Here is a 16,418-nt window from a genome sequence, read left to right as displayed (position 1 = left end):
AAAAACGTATATATTGATCAACAATAACGACACCTATTTAAATCATGCTACTCCAAGTCCGCATAGGGCGTTATTCCAAGCAAAGGCGAGCACCAATGTATTCCCAAACGCTAAACGGAGGAATATGCGTTGTTTCTTTTAAATCCAATCATTGTAAGGATAGGACTTCCAATTGTCATTTTTGATATGACTTCAAGTTTTTTATAAATGATGATACACAGGTTTGGAAGTCATGTTATCGGATTGCGTACTACGTAGAACATAGGTTTGTCTTTTTTAGCACAAGTTAGGTTTGTCTTGCTTAGCAAAAATAATGCATTTGAAACACAAAAATGTGCATCTGGTGTGTTCATTACCATGAATTGGCAAAAACGATAAAATGAAATTGTTGTCACCTAGCACAAGCAAATATTTGGTGGTTTGTAAGATGTGAATTGGCGTAGTAGAATGTCGTTGTCTGTGTCGGTTGTCAACAGATTGCCGTTTTTTTTGGTTGTGAAACCAAGCGGCTGTAAAAAAAAGTTGTAAAAACTAAAAAAAGTATATGGAGACGTTAAGATTTTATTTTATAGTTTAGAAATGCAAGACAAAGTTGGGTACAATGTACCCGCGACCAAATTTGACGAGTCTATACAACATTGCCAGCTAGAAATTCCTTCTACCGGTGCTATAGCTAAGCGAAGCAGACTTTATCACATTCAGTTGTGTATAGATAAAATGTCATATTTTCAACCTTTCTGAAAGCGGAAAATATTGATTAAACGTATTTTAAAAACGGTCTTAGTGCTTTTTATGAAACAACAATTATATAGGGTTCGTTTATATTTGGTGAGATTAAACTCATTACAGGGGCGACCGTAACTCGAAAATACTGTAGCTGACCTGTTTTTGTGCGAATAATCGTAAATACTGCAGTTAACGTAAAACACGCACATACTGCTGGAAAAAACATTTTTTATACCCTTAAAAATCCCAAACTAACCCCAAGCCTAAAACCCAATACTTTAATCCTAACCCAAGTTACCTGCGGTATGTATAATTTCCTATGCAAATACCCAGCGGTCTAAGCGCACTTAGCGCACCAAGCTTACCTGTATTTGAAAGCACCGAAAAAAAAACTGTGTAAAAATCGTACTGGTGTCAGGCATAAAACCACGAAACCAAAACAGAACTGAAATAGAATTTGTTTTCGTTGTTTATTGCGGTTGTAATTTTTGCGGTGGTAAAAAACCAGGTGGAAATTTGTGTAAACTTTCAACAACTATACGGGACCACTTTTAACTCAATTTGCATTTTGGCGCAAATATTCAAAACAAAGGCAACCTACCTGTTTGCCACTCACGGCAAGTCAAATCTACTAATTGGTGCAGTTTTTATTACACTTTTGGATCGGTTATTGTGTGCAGAGAGTTGTAAGGGAATACTGAGGATCTGTTAGTATGATTTTGATTAAATTCTTCTTTATTGTTTTAAAAAGTTATATAAATAAATGAAAAAATGAAATCACACAAAACTTTTTCTGTCATGTGTTCCCAATACCTATGCTGGTAAGTTTGTAATATTTTGTCTTAATATGTATTTGCCAATAGTTCAACTGTTTTTAAATGCTTGACCTCACAGCTCATGGACTTTTGAAAGCCACCAATTTGAAACTTATATTCAACTATAAGTTTGGGTTTGCTAGCCGAATTGTAGGTAAATTTGTGTTTCATGTCTGGTTCTATTTTTGTTATTATTATTAGTTGCACTTTTTCCGTCTTATTTTCTACTTGTTTCATATATTTTGATAAAACTAATAATTTGCCAGCTGCTGTGCTTAAAGCTGGGGAATTGTTTTCACTTGGATTAGTTGTATATTATCACAAAAACACACATGACCAAGAAACTGATTTGTTGTAACTGTTAGAAAATTTATCTTTATCCCATTACATTTACAAAAATATTGATTGCCGAAGGAAACCAAATAAGCTACTTTCACTTGGGTATGTACAATTTTGGCAGTTAGTATATTGCTTAATTATTGTTCATTGACTTCAAACCAACCATATGAAAAGATTTATTTCAAATCCAATATTTGTTTAGGTAAGGAGCTGTGAAATGGGCTGCATCTACTTTCACTCTGTGTGTCACCACAGCACTCATAGCTTGGCTTGTAAACCTCTGATAGATAATTAGTCAATTTGAACTACATAGCTACTGGTAAGTTGTGTTTTTTAGAGAAGTGTTTACAGCAATTATGTATTCTCATGACTGTGGTAGATATATAGTGGTAGATATATTCCAAGTCTTTTGACAAAACACAGGAAGTGACAACAGTGATTGTTTAATCAGTGTGAGTACTTTAAAAGATTGGTCAGTAAACTTGGTTTATGTAATCAGATATGTAATAAGTAGTGATTTTTTTGGTTAAAAGATATGTTTATTTTATTTATTTGTATTTCTAATATATGTTTATATTTTCTAAGGTATGTTAACATTATCAATGACTAAAATCTAATGTTTCTGACCTCTGTGATACATGTGGGTGTGAAGAATCATGCAGTATTGTCTTATTTATTGTCTTTTGATTGGAGGTGGGTGTTAAACCATTTTTTTTTAAAAGTAATGAGTTTACACTTTAGTATAATTTAAAATTCTATAAAACTAAAACTGTCACCACTACAGAAAAAAGTTTAATTAATTGTATTTGTTGTTTGTAGTTGTGTCTGCAAACCTAACGTGCAAATCAACTGTTGATTTTGTAAATGTCACCTGTAATTGCTATGGAAAAACAAGCGCTCAAATTGACATTAACAACAGCGGAATTATACTTAATATTTATGAAGGCAAATTTCTGATTGGCTACTTTGCTGAAGGTTCATGTTGCATTAATAAGCATGACACAAACTGCACATTATATATATCAAACAGTGAAACTATTGATGGTGATATAAGGTGTGATAATGTCTCATTAACATTGTTTGTCTACAATGTCAAAGAAAATATGAACATATATTTTGTGTCGCCAAGTGGTGTTTCACTTGTCACCGCAAACATAACTTTACAAGGTCAGTCAGTTTTGGTGGGTTTTGAATGCAAAAAGTTTTATGTGAGTTATATATTTCACTTGAACAGATTGTGATAGTTATTGCAATCTTTCTGGTTGCATTAGTTCTGGACGATACAATACTTCATCTAGTTTCAATTGTGTTGAAAACACTACACTGTTTGTTGGTGGGACAATGGAAACAATATCCTTGCTAACATGTGATGTTTGTAGCTCATGGGTTGGTAATGCTGAATGTTGGTATGGTAAGTTTTTTTAACATTCTTGACTGCAAACATTAATGTCATGTTTAAACTAGCACATAATCTCTCTTACCTTTTCTTTTTAGCTCTGTTGGTTGTTGATCCATTCTACATTGAATCAGATGTAGCTGATTTTGAATGCTTGTTATTTGGTAATTCCACAGCCCATACAACAACAGATGTGGGATATTTTTTGGATGATACTGTAAGGGCAAAACATTTTTGATATGCATATGTGGGGCTATTTCATGCTAAAAACACTTTAATTTTAACTGTTTTATGTTGACTTTATATGATAGGAGGTGAATAGTGCAATTGTAATGAGTTCATCAAACAATAACAAAAATATTTGGTGTTCAGTGGCAGTTTCAAGTTCTACATTGAAATCTAATACATCTACACTTGCAGTTTATTGTAAGTAAATTTGTATGGTACAGCATTAGCAAATGATGTTGGCTAATGAAAATATCAGCAAGAACATGTTGCTAGGTCTTTTTTTTCTTTTTTTTCTCATTTAACAATCATTTACAAAATGTGATTGATGTGGTTTTGAGATATGTTTAACAATCTAAATACATGTTTGTTTTTCAGGGATCCATTATAGCATGATTGGGGTTGAAACTTCCAACAACGTTGTTAACACAACCAACGGTGTGTTGTTGAACGCCAAGCAAGATGTTGTGATGTACTGTTTGATTGATGCAAATCCTGAAGCGTTGTGTCAATTTTACATCAACAACACGCTTGTCCAACAACCATCCTGTGTTTATCATCAAAGAATTGAAAGTTCATCATTTGTGAGCTGTACTGGTCAAAATGTGGCTGGAAACCAAACGAGTTCAAACCTAACTATTACAGCAGTGGAACAAAGTACGATCGTAATTTATTGATTGTGCCATAAGAAATGACGTTGGAAATCAATTGCAGCTTATTTACAGAGTGTTACCTTTGTCGTGGTGTGGTGTAATTTTACTACTGGTAAACACGTGCCTCAGTGATTAAAATGACATTTACGCACCATAAAGACACACTAAGCAAACATTGCGTTGTGTTGCCAAAAATATACCTGAGGTTCGGAAACTTGTCTTGGCTAAATCCAGTGCTGGGAATTTTTTGTGCTCACTGTCATAACTTTTGTAGTTTTGCGGAATATCTTAAAGCTAAAGTGTAACTCGCCAACCAATATTAGGCTCATAAACAATTGCAACTTACACTTACTTGTTTGCTTGGCACAACTGTTGTAGTTCTGCGGAACAGTTAAGATGAAGTTAAAAGTTGCTTACCAGTGTTGGAAACACAAACAATTGCAACTTACACTATGACAATATTTGTTTGAAGAGGGATATTTGTCTTTCTATTAGTGGGTACAATCACTGCTATTGTCCGTTGTTTATTTCAATTTTGTTACCCACCTATTGTCGTTTTGTACTGCATAACGCCACAGTTACAACGAATAATTTGAGTTTTTGTTTGTTACAGGAATACCTGACGTTAAGTCCAGTCATGACACAAGTGAGATATTAAAGAAAGGGGATGATATATCGTTGATTTGTGATGTTCCCTACTCTTATGAACTGCAAACAACTTACCATTGGGACACACCAGCAAAGCTACATGACATTAATGAACCTTTGTTAATTGTAAACAATTTAACCCGATTTGATTTGGGATACTACACTTGTCATACTAATGATTTGTTTGAATCCACTCAAGCTACAGTATTCTTGAATGTCACTTGTAAGTTATGTGAAACCCGAAATCTCTTCAAAACCTTTTGTCATGATTTTTATGATGTTGTTTTCAGATGGTCCTGAAATAACTGGACAAAATACAACGTGCAAATGGAGCGATGTGGAAAACGGACATTGCTTTGTTGATTTTGCTTCAAACCCACTTACGCAACAATACACATTGATTGATAATGGTGAGAATGCTAAGACAATTTTATTTATACTTCGGCTGCTAAAAACTATTCAATGGTTTGATTCTATGCAAGGTAACCTGATTTCATGCACTAAGTGCACTTTTCAACAACATACAAGTGATTCAACAATTCAAAGATTCGTTCTAATAGTTGAGGTAGTACTCAAGTTAAAAACCTTTCACTGTTCGATATGTGTGAACTACGTTTTCTTTTTGTCAGACTTTCGATACAGATGCTACTTTAATTCTTAATGTATTTTCAACTTCGCCTGACTTTCCTGAACCTCTAATTGCCAACTTTTATATGACACGTAAGTATGTTTATTTGCAAAGTGAAATGTACGTTATTAGAGAATGTTACTACAGAAAAAAACATCTTTACTCAGTATCTGGTTTTTACTGCAGTAGTAAGGTCGTGTTTGTTGTTTTTATTTGGGCATGCAACTCTCTTTCCATGGTAATCGTTCTTTGTTTAGTGCAGGGGTGGCCAACCGGTCAAGGCCCAAGATCCACACTTTTTACTGTGTTACCACAAAGAGCCGCATGATACACATAAGCACATTTGTTAAATAGCTCGTCCCTTCCTCGCATACAGAGACCCTAAAAAACGCGGTATTTTCATCTAACGCGCCCCAAACACCTAACGCGCATGTGCTTTAAGTGCAAAGTGGCGAAACTAAATTCATTGCGACGTCTTTAATGCATTAACCACCAACAATCGCTCAAAAACCAAAAAACAACGGATTGAAGCATTATTTACTTTGGAACAAATTTGTTGCAAATATTGCTGTTGCGTTGTGTCTCATTCGCATTGTACGCAACACTGAGCAACCATTCATTGTTTACAATTGAATATATGCCATCATAATCAAGCCATTTTCCGCATAAAGTTGCAGTTTTAAGACAAGGTTTGTGGCCATACCGATAATAAGTTTGTTCAAAAGCAAAATTGTTGAAGCTTTACTTTAAATTTAACGATTTTTATACCAGATCGCCACATATTAACCCAAATATGCACAATGGCGCCAAACTTCGATAACAACTTAAGAGCCACATAAAACCAGGCGAAAAGCCGCATGCGGCTCGCGAGCCGCGGGTTGGCCACTCCTGGTTTAGTGTTTAAACAAGGAGTTTCCTTTTTACAGAAGACGATGTTCCTCCAAATCCTAATCAAACTGTGGCAATAGCTGCAAGCGTATCAGCAATTACTGTGGCTGTTGTTATTATTCTTGTTGCTATAATTGTTGTAAGAAGAAAACGCCAGTCAAAGCAACCAGGTGCAATACAGTGTATCATTTTAGCTTTTAGGAATCAATTTTTAGTTTGTTCTCAATCATTGTGTATGGTTTAGAATGCGATGGCCCAACTCATAATGCCAATGTTTACGTAAACGAAGAGTTTGATCAAGATGGCAACAGTTTTAGTACGGATGGATGTACGGGTGGGTATGCAAGAATGTTTGATTCGTCGTCCTCTTTTAATTTGCCGCTGGTTGGCGTCAAAAACAAAATGCAGAGCTGTCGGTCGGGCCGGGTTTAATTTTGAATGGGGTGGACTTCATTCGGCCTGACTTTACACTTTCCACATTAGTGTCGTTTATGGTCTGATTCTGGCTTTTTTGTTCATAAATCTATTCGTTTGTGTTTTGTGCTTCACTTCATTTTGTCTTGTCTGTTCTGCTTTGCACCCATTTACAACCAAGTATGAACTATCGTGGGGCAAACACAAAACTTGTTTGAATTCTTACTCAAGACAATCTTGGGTTTGAACCCCGTGAATAAGCACCAACATCGCATCCATATTAATCTAACCAGTTATTACTTTCTTTTCAGATTATGATGAAGGTATTCCATCTAAAGATGTCGCTTCTCCCGATGGTCATTTCTATGGTTTGTTTCTGGTTTACAACTCATATTTTTTGAAAACATTAGAGCTATACCCAGTGGTGGGATTCAATTTGTTTGTCATTCGGTTCTATCACAAAAGTCATATTTTCAGCCGGTTTTGTTACAAAAAGTCCATTGACAGTACCCAGTAATGCTAGCCGGTTCGTTGATCTCATAAAATTCGTGAGACGGTCTTATAGAACCGGTGCTAACCGACTGAATCACACTACTGGCTAGACCACTTAAATGTGTTGCAGATGAAGAAATAAGATCAACACATAGTGTTAATTCTCCGATCTACGGTTATGACAATGAACCTCTTTACGATGATGTGCCCAAACACGATGCAATGAGTAAGGCTGTGTTTTACAAACAAGTGAAACACCAACAGTAATTTGACTGTTTTTCATCAGGTGCTTATGAAACCACTATCATTGGAAAATCAGACGCACCGTATGAGGATTGCAACCGTTTGAAATGATGTTGAAGTCTGACGTTTTTGTGTTTATCTTAATTATAGCCTACTTCCTGTCCTAATTTTTTATTGCCATGTTTATTTGTAAAGAAAATATCTCAGTATTATCGTCAATGACGTCCTTAAAATAGGAATATGTTCTGTGTTTAAGTGGACAATTGCTCCGCAGATAAAAAGGTTCGATTTTCTTGTCGTGTAAAAATACAAAAAACTTGCTCTGTAGGCTATGGGCCGGGGGCATATTCAGCCTATGTTTTTGTATGGAGTTTTTTCATTTCGTTTTCACTTTCGTTTTGAAAAACGAAATTTCGTTTCGTACGACACTTTTTCGTTTCGAAACGAAATTCAAAACGAAATTTTTAGGAAAAAAACATAATACTAGGAAACAAAATATTTTGGCAAATATTTGGCCACTTGATGGTATACTTGAGCTAAGAAAAGGAGTTGATTTTTTCAAATCAAAGTTCGTCTGAATAACGTTTGCGAAACGAAATTTTATTTTGTGTTAGATTTGAAAACGAAAAAAGCGATGGTATTGAGTTCCACCAAGAAATTAGTAAAATATTACAACATTTGCGGGAATAAATGAAATTGTAACTTAATTATCTGCCAATATCGATATTTTCGAGTTGTTTGATGCGACACTGCACTGTAAAGTTGTCATTTATGCAGAAAACAGTTAATTTTAGTGATAACATTCTCACCACACACAAAATCAGCAAAACATCGAGGGTTTCACAGTGAAGTAAGACAAAATAGTAATTGTTTATCGCGATAACGTGAATCTTGCACTATTTACGCCAACAGATAATGTAAGATCTTGTATTCTCAACAAATCTGATCCTGTGTCGTGAAAGGGAACTATAGAAACGAAATTTTGGTTTCGAAATAAAATTTCGTTTCCATCAACGTTTTGAAAACGAAATTTCGTTTTCATGTTAGGTTTGAAAACGAAATGCAAGTTGATTTACGTTTCACCAAGAAATTTGTTAAGTAATAAAACATTTGTGGGCAAAACGGAAATTGTAACATAATTATCTGCCAATTTCGATATTGTCGAGTTGTTTTATGCGACACTGCACTGTACACTGTAAAAATACTTGGGTACTGGCAACCCAAATTGATTGGGTAGAACGACCTTTTGAGATTGGGCACATTCGTTGAGACACCCAAGAAAGGATATTGGGTACATATTACCCAAAATATTTTGGGTAGTGCACTTTTGGGTAATCACTTATTTTTTTTCTTATTTGGGACAGTACCTGAATTTTTTATTTTGGGTAACAATAGCTATTTACCCAAAATTTTATTTGGGTATCAAAAACCTATTTGCCCAATGTTTTGCATTGGGTATTTTATAAATTTTTGGGTGCTTTGCGACACATAAAATTTCACTCACATTGAGCTCTTTTTTGAATGCCTTTCCAATTCAACAAAAGCATAAACAACGAAGTACAACAAAAGCATAAACAACGAAGTTTAATGACAATACCATTTTCAAGTGCATAGTTGCATTTGCATTGCAAGTTCATGCACTGACTGCTTTACATCCGGTTTTTCTATTTTAAGCCACTGTTTTTGCAAAAATGCCAATGCCAAATGCACATGAGGGCAATATTCATAATTGAATACAAAATAATAGGCAAACATTGCAGTTACAGCATCAACCATGCTTAAAACTTCCATGACTGGCGTTTTCTCACAAAAAACAACAATCTTTTTTATGCTGGTAATGGATCCAAACACAGCTACAAAAGGTTGATGACGGTCAACCACTGCCTCTTTGATGTCGTCCATTGTTGTGTTTTCCTGGATAAAAACCCATATTTACCAAGTGAATATTTATTGTGTATGCCATTCAGGCACCAAAATTATTTTATGAGCTATAAACCCAAAATAGGGCATGCTTTCGACCAGCAGCATCAGTATAATACAACAACTGGGCAAAAAGCATGACATGTTGATTGTTCAGTCAGGTCCAGTACCAGCCATATATTTAACATTTAACAAGAAATCAATCACTTACAGGACAAATATCCACCAAGTAGCGTTCACTGATATGCACTTTCTTTGTGTTTGTTCTCAGCATGTTGCACAACAACCAGCAAGCAATGATAACAGATATATCTAAAGAAAAACATGGTTTAAATATTTCGCGATCACAAAATGACAAAACAGTCTTTCATTGAAGATTAAAGCTTTAAAACAATACAACTGTTGTGTTTTGTCTAGTTTTCATTCAACACATATAGTACACTGAATTTCCAGCAGTATGTGCACACTCTCACCTAATGATAGTGATTCCTCATCAGAATTTTGAATCGGCAAGTGCTGCAGTGTCCTTCTTATCAAAGGAGAATGTGTCTGCAATTGTGCATGTGTGATGATTTTGTGAAAGATAGTGTCACAACTACATATATTTACAATTCTTTTCAATTCTTGAACCAGCTGAAAGAAATAGAAGCATAATTAACAGTTTTGTATCAAACTTAAAGACATGCATTTTTTGCATTTACCTCACTATACATAGAAAGAGCAGGCCACTCCTTCACAACAACAGTAACAGTTGGGTTTGTTGCCATAAAGTTTCGTCGTAGTGGAAATGTTTTTTCCATTAATTCACAAATTAGTCTCTTGTTTCTTTGAGCGCTTGGTTTTTGAAATTCATCGCCCAACAACTAAAAGCAACCGAAATGTAATAATGACATACATACATCTTTTATTGTTACAAATACATGCTTTCCTCAGCTTGCATAATAAGTTACTCCAATCAAACCAATTTGCAAAAGCCTTTAGGGTCTTAACACAAAACACAAGTAAAATAATTGGGCAGTCACTAAACAAAACTTACTTCTTTGCAATGATTCATTTCAACCAGGTCATTGCCTTCCATGTAAGTAGATTTCCTCCGTTTTGCCAATACTGTTGAGGCCGTTCCACTAGAGTTGTTTTTTGCACGTTTTGATTGTGATTTGATGTTGTTTAGGCGACGATGTTGTTTTAATTGAGTATTCAGTTTTTGTGTAACTTTTTGTAACCAAAAAGTCTGAAAAACAGTATTCTTACTTTTTTCAAACAACAGTCAGTGTAAAAACTGCTTACCTTTGCTTGTTCTTCGGACAAACTAAGTGATGCTTTTCCCAATTTGACAAAGGCATTTATTGCTGACCTTCGGGTTGATCTGGTTGGATGACTATTCACAGTAGACATACATAAAAACAAATTAATACATCTATTTCAATTTGGTCAACAGTAAGCAGACTGCACCTAGGATACATTTTTATACCTTTAGTTATTGCAGATGTTACTTCTACATACATATAGACATATAAAGTTTAATACATCTATTTTAACTTGTCAAATGAAAAGCAGACTGTATACCTTTCATACAGTTTCATGACTCTAATTATTTCAGATGTAATTTCTTTTTTTCCTCTAGTGGTTATCTCTCCGGTGCGAATCAAATTCTTTGCATAAAATCCAAATTCACATTTGTCGATGGGAAACTGTTTCGGCAATGGCCTTGTTATGTTAGGAAGATCAACACTACTGTTGAGTGATGAACTTGATAAGCTCTCGCTATCCTCAGAGCTTGACAAAGGTTCGGTATCAGAACCTGAATTTTCTGTCAAAAATGCTGTTGGAACAACTTGGATAGCTTTAAGTGCTTCAAAAACCTTTAAAATGTGTCCTCTCGGGATTCCTGGCAATATTTTGAACATAATGTCCAATTCTAGCACAGAAGAGAGGGCTTTTCCATCAAGTTTGTTTTCTGAACATAAAGCCAAAATTATAACAGGCTTTAAAAAACTGTAATATGGAACTTAAAAATGCAATAAATATGTTGTGATGAAAAATCTCACCAAAAAAGGCCTCACACACTTTCTCCTGGTCTTCACTGTCCTCATTTTTTAGTGCAGACCTAACAATTTCAACCACTTCATTTACTGACAAATCCATAATTCAAACCTATACTGAATAGCTTTATCACGCAACTTCAAAGTTAAAAACAACAAACAAAACATTTATAAAAACAACAAACAAAACATTAATATAAAAATAGAGTTCAAAGTACAAAGATTTATAACGAGAAACTACTTGTTTAAAACCTGCCACTGCAACATCGCTGTCTCGTGTTATCCACAAAGCGCGCCTTTTTGCGGCGATAGGAGGACGACCAGTGTGGTCGCGCGCCAAATTTAAATTCAAAATTTCAAAGCAAATTTTCTCTGAATTTACAAACATCTGTGGAAAATCAGCAGTGTTAGTTTTGCTTCGCATAATTGTACTAAGTGAGAGTTTGTAGCTAAAAAGTATCGTGTGCATAAATAGCCAAAAAATAATTATTAAGTCTTCCCTCTCATCCGATGCGCATGCAAATAGTTGTTGAGCAATAGTTTCAGGCGCGCATGCTCACTCATGTCATGTGTCGCTTGTAAGCGGTTTTCCGAAAGTGGAAAGGTGGGTAAGATTCGAGACAAGTGTTTTGGAGTGTAGGCACTCATTTAGGTTTAAACATTTTACACTTTTCGATTTCAGAGTGAGGTCTGTAGGTGACCAAGGTAATATTGTCACATAATCTGTGTTGAGTTTGTCACATAATCTGTGTCGAGTTTATGCTAGTTTGAAGGATATGGAACTAGAAGTCAAGATTTTGTACATGTGCACTTTCTGCAGAAGGAAATTTCACAGTGAAATGGCAGTAAAAAGGCATATTTTTGGTGCTCATTGTTACGACAGAGGATTTAATCTTGAATGCAATGTTGATGGGTGTTCTGCTCGCTTGAATGACAAAGTTTCTCTGCGTAAGCACATGTATAGAAGACACTATGGAAAGCTCTGGCGAATGCCCAATACATGGTTTGAAATTATATCTACAAATTATGCATTTGGGAATGAATACGAACAGCAAGTTGTGGCCTTGCACGATGACATACTGGAACAAATTGATGATACAATTTGCAATGATCTGACAACACCACAAACCAGCAGTGAGTCTGTTGTAGATATGGATATGGATTCCCATGATGACAGTGAACATGATGATATAAGTAACATGGACTTGGACATTGGTACCTTCAACATGACATTAAAACATGTTCACACCAGAAAACAAGAAATGGCTGTTTCACTGTGCAAACTTAAAAGTGATTGTAATTTAACTGAGTCCTCCTTGCATACTATACAAGTTTGGGTGGAGGCTCTTCTTGAGGAATGTGTTAGAACTGTTATAGGAGGAATTAAACGTTCTTCTAATGCTACCAGTTTTTCAAACTTTGAAGATGTTTTTCAGTTGGGATTGGGTTTGGCAAATCCTTTTCGTGACATACAGATGGAATACCAAAGAAAGGCTCTCCTTCCAAGCTTGGTCGTAAGTGCTATTTGGTATACCACCTTATGTTGGAGCATGTGTGTTTCAAATAGGTATAAAAATTATTAAATTTAGGCTCCAACAAGGCACATACTTTTTGAATGTCCCCGAAATGGATCACAACTGGGCATGAAGCACCATTCACTTGAATACATTTCTTTGATTGATCTTCTGAGAAGTTTGATTGAAAATTCCAGCATTTACCAACAGGTAATTTTGTGTCCAGCTTCAATAAATTGCAACGGTACATGTGACAAATATATAAAATCTTGATGACAGGTGAAACAGTGGGAAAATGAAGACCATTATTTGTATGAAAGCTTTACCAATGCAGACTATGCGAAAAAACATGATCTCTTTTCATCTAACTCTGTAACTCCGGTTTTGCAGCTTTTGTTTTACTACGACGGATTTGAGGTTGTAAATCCGCTAGGATCAAAAACTGGCACCCATCACATAGGTATGATCAAATATGTGCCCCAATTACCTTGTATTTGGTACATACATATTAAAATGTTGTTTCAGGCGGGATATATTTTTCAATCTTAAATGTCCATCCAAAACTGACTTCATCTGTGCATAGAATTTTTTTGAATACATTGTTCCACACAACTGATTTGAAACACCCACAAATTGGTTGGAAGAAGATACTGGAGCCACTCAACAAGGAATTGAAATTGTTGGAAAAGGTAAGATTCCTTTTTGCTTGTGTTGGCACCTTGAAATGCAAATATGTAGCACACCAAAAATTTTTTGCAGGAGGGTATGGAATTAACTATTTCTGGCAAAACTACAAGAGTAAAAGCCACAATAGCACAAATGTCTTTGGATAATTTAGCAGCCCATTCCATTTTTGGATTCACTGAACGGTTTTCAGGTTCAAATACATTTGTCTCCAGATACTGCTTATGTACTGGCAGTGATATACAAACTAAGGTATGCATAAACTAGTTTATTAAGAATTTCAGGCATTTATATTTTAGCAGTAAACATGTTTATCGGAATTGTTTGCTTTCAGAACTCCTACAAACAATGCACATTAAGAACAAAAGAAAATTATGAAAGTTCAGTTCAAGTTGTTGAAGCCAGAGGAAAAAATCATAATGGAATTAAAATGCGCTGTCCAATAAATTCTATTTACTTTCATCCAACTGAGAATTATGCTGCAGACATACATCATGATTTGTTTGAGGGTTCCATCCCATACATTTTGAAGCTGACCTTACAGGTATATATTTTTTTTTAGTTGCATATACTTTGCCTTCTCCACCAATATATATGTTTAACAAATGAGGTTTATTTTGTTAAGAGTTTAATATTTCAAAAAAAATTCTTCACACTTCAAAGTTTGAATGCAAAGATAGACTGTTTTCAATATGGTGTTGATAAAAAAAACAAACCAACAATAATTTCTCACAGTAAATTGTTGGATGATAAAAGCAAACATTTACGACAAAATGGTAAGTTTTGCTATTTTGAGAAATAGCCAATTTCATTTGTGATAGCCAGTATTTTTGCCTTGCAGCCTCCCAATACTGGTGCTTGTTTAGAACTTTGCCTATGCTGGTTGGAAACTATATTCCAGATGGAGATGAAGTTTGGGAATTGTATTTATTGTTTTTGGACATTGTTGACATGTGCTGTTCTCCCAGAATTGCAGATGAAACAGTTCTTGAACTTGAGGTTGATTTAAAATGTTTCATTCAACATTTTCACTACATTTATCCCGAGGCTGTAATAATCCCCAAAATGCATTATCTTTTACACTATCCCAGGCTAATTAAAATGGTCGGACCTTTAACTCAATTTTCATGCATGCGATTTGAATCTAAACACAAAGAGATGAAACAAATAATATCTAGAAGCAACTGCTATAAAAATGTGCCCTACACCATTGCAGTTCAACACCAGCTACAATTGGCATCAACCATGTTGAAAAGGGACATATTTTCTTTTGATTGTGATATCAAGAATTTTACGTTAGTAAGTCCAAGTATAGCATTTCAATTGTTCGATACCACTCCCACTAATGAGCCATACTTGCAAAAAACTGAACATCTAATTTATGAAGGAATTACATATTTTAAATCCTGTATCTTGTGCACCAGTGTCAGTGAAGATGGTGTGCCGAATTTTATGCAAGTTGACAGTATTTATCTGAGTAAGTTGTGTGGTGCTATATTTGTTGGTAACCAACTTGGCATAATGTCATACTCCCAACATTTCCATGGTTGGTCAATTCACAATACATTTGTCAATGAATATGTTGTGCAAAAGAAAATCACTTATCCCCATCCGATGCCATTGCACTCACCATTTGGTTGCTTTAAAAAGTTTGTTTGTCCCAAATTCAGACTAGAGACTTGCTGTTGAAATTGTTAATGTTTGTCAATGTGCATGTTTCATAAAACCACAGTGTTCTTTTGTCACTTGCTGTAAAAAGGGCAATAAATGCTTTCATAGTGTTCATTACAATGCCTTTGTATTTGTCAGCTTCATTTATTGCATTTTGATGTTACCCCAAAAAAGTAATGATTTTACATTTTGGTATGATACCAATGTACACAATTTCTATCAATCACATTTTTGGGTAAAATTTACCCAATGCACCTTGTGATTTGGCAGTTGGTATCATGTCATTTTACCCAATAAATTTTTGGGGAGAACAATGAAGAACCCAAACAGTATTTCATTTTACATTTGGGTACCTCATTATTTACCCCAAAGTAAATTCACATGCATTTTCAGCAACCCTTTTACCAAAATTCGGTTTGGGTCAAATAACAACTTACCCAAAAATTGATAATTATTTAGTTGGGTACAATAACATTTTACCCAATTTCTAAAAATTAAAAAAAATGGGAATTGCTTTACCCAAGTTTATTTTGGGTTAAACAATCCTGTACCCACAAAACAATTATTTTTTAGTTGGGTACCACGAGATTTTACCCAATTTTGATCATCAAAAGTGTTGGGTACTTGCTCTACCCAAGTTCATTTTGGGTAAAACTATCTGGTACCCTAGTATCTACCCAAAAGTATTGGGTAAATGTGGTACAATACCCAAAAGTGCCAAAAATATTACCCAATATTTTTTTCAGTGTAAAGTTGTCATTTATGCAGAAAACAGTTAATTTTAGTGATAACATTCTCACCACACACAAAATCAGCAAAACATCGAGGGTTTCACAGTGAAGTAAGACAAAATAGTAATTGTTTATCGCGATAACGTGAATCTTGCACTATTTACGCCAACAGATAATGTAAGATCTTGTATTCTAAACGAATCTGATCCTGTGTCGTGAAAGGGAACTTTAGAAACGAAATTTTGGTTTCGAAATAAAATTTCGTTTCGAATAACGTTTTCAAAACGAAATTTCGTTTTCATGTTAGGTTTCAAAACGAAATACAAGTTGGTTTAGATTCCACCAAGAATTTAGTTAAGTAATAAAACATTTGTGGGAATAAATGAAAT

General features: G+C 34.8%; 3 protein-coding genes across 10 annotated transcripts; 2 read left to right on the top strand and 1 right to left on the bottom strand.

Annotated features, from left to right (window-relative positions):
• The first annotated feature begins 1,297 nt into the window (after positions 1-1,297).
• Positions 1,298-7,686, top strand: LOC145214647 (uncharacterized). 3 transcript variants are annotated; one of them, XM_080083212.1, is made up of 18 exons: positions 1,298-1,547; positions 1,621-1,695; positions 2,083-2,199; positions 2,466-2,573; positions 2,700-3,047; positions 3,115-3,291; positions 3,375-3,493; positions 3,588-3,702; positions 3,880-4,158; positions 4,768-5,025; positions 5,093-5,212; positions 5,285-5,367; positions 5,432-5,522; positions 6,357-6,488; positions 6,563-6,652; positions 7,044-7,100; positions 7,355-7,450; positions 7,511-7,686. In XM_080083212.1, the coding sequence occupies exons 4-18, from the start codon at positions 2,537-2,539 to the stop codon at positions 7,576-7,578; spliced, it is 2,070 nt and encodes a 689-aa protein (XP_079939338.1). In that variant the 5' UTR covers positions 1,298-1,547; positions 1,621-1,695; positions 2,083-2,199; positions 2,466-2,536; the 3' UTR covers positions 7,579-7,686. The 3 variants fall into 3 exon arrangements, with proteins under 3 accessions (XP_079939338.1, XP_079939340.1, XP_079939339.1); XM_080083214.1 differs by lacking the exons at positions 1,298-1,547; positions 1,621-1,695; positions 2,083-2,199; positions 2,700-3,047 and having other exon boundaries at positions 2,471-2,573; XM_080083213.1 differs by lacking the exons at positions 1,298-1,547; positions 1,621-1,695; positions 2,083-2,199; positions 5,285-5,367; positions 5,432-5,522 and having other exon boundaries at positions 2,471-2,573.
• Positions 7,687-8,978: 1,292 nt separating this feature from the next.
• Positions 8,979-11,580, bottom strand: LOC145214284 (uncharacterized). 2 transcript variants are annotated; one of them, XM_080082783.1, is made up of 8 exons: positions 11,436-11,580; positions 10,954-11,344; positions 10,675-10,765; positions 10,424-10,618; positions 10,089-10,250; positions 9,861-10,020; positions 9,599-9,699; positions 8,979-9,381 (listed from the first exon to the last, which is right to left on the bottom strand). In XM_080082783.1, exons 1-8 carry the CDS (start codon positions 11,530-11,532, stop codon positions 9,070-9,072), a joined length of 1,509 nt encoding a protein of 502 aa, XP_079938909.1. In that variant the 5' UTR covers positions 11,533-11,580; the 3' UTR covers positions 8,979-9,069. The 2 variants fall into 2 exon arrangements, with proteins under 2 accessions (XP_079938909.1, XP_079938910.1); XM_080082784.1 differs by having other exon boundaries at positions 9,861-9,936.
• Positions 11,581-11,612: 32 nt separating this feature from the next.
• LOC145214283 (uncharacterized) lies at positions 11,613-15,410 on the top strand. Of its 5 annotated transcripts, XM_080082778.1 has the most exons (9): positions 11,982-12,033; positions 12,112-12,943; positions 13,019-13,153; positions 13,223-13,403; positions 13,469-13,632; positions 13,703-13,879; positions 13,962-14,171; positions 14,253-14,403; positions 14,469-15,410. In XM_080082778.1, the coding sequence occupies exons 2-9, from the start codon at positions 12,206-12,208 to the stop codon at positions 15,314-15,316; spliced, it is 2,604 nt and encodes an 867-aa protein (XP_079938904.1). In that variant the 5' UTR covers positions 11,982-12,033; positions 12,112-12,205; the 3' UTR covers positions 15,317-15,410. The 5 variants fall into 5 exon arrangements, with proteins under 5 accessions (XP_079938905.1, XP_079938903.1, XP_079938907.1 ...); XM_080082779.1 differs by having other exon boundaries at positions 11,613-12,943; positions 13,334-13,403; XM_080082777.1 differs by having other exon boundaries at positions 11,794-12,943.
• Positions 15,411-16,418: the final 1,008 nt, after the last annotated feature.

Source organism: Phallusia mammillata, chromosome 2 (assembly GCF_965637545.1).
Source record: "Phallusia mammillata chromosome 2, kaPhaMamm4.hap1.1, whole genome shotgun sequence".
Lineage (NCBI taxonomy): Eukaryota > Metazoa > Chordata > Ascidiacea > Phlebobranchia > Ascidiidae > Phallusia > Phallusia mammillata.
This window is presented reverse-complemented; position numbering and strand designations above follow the sequence as displayed.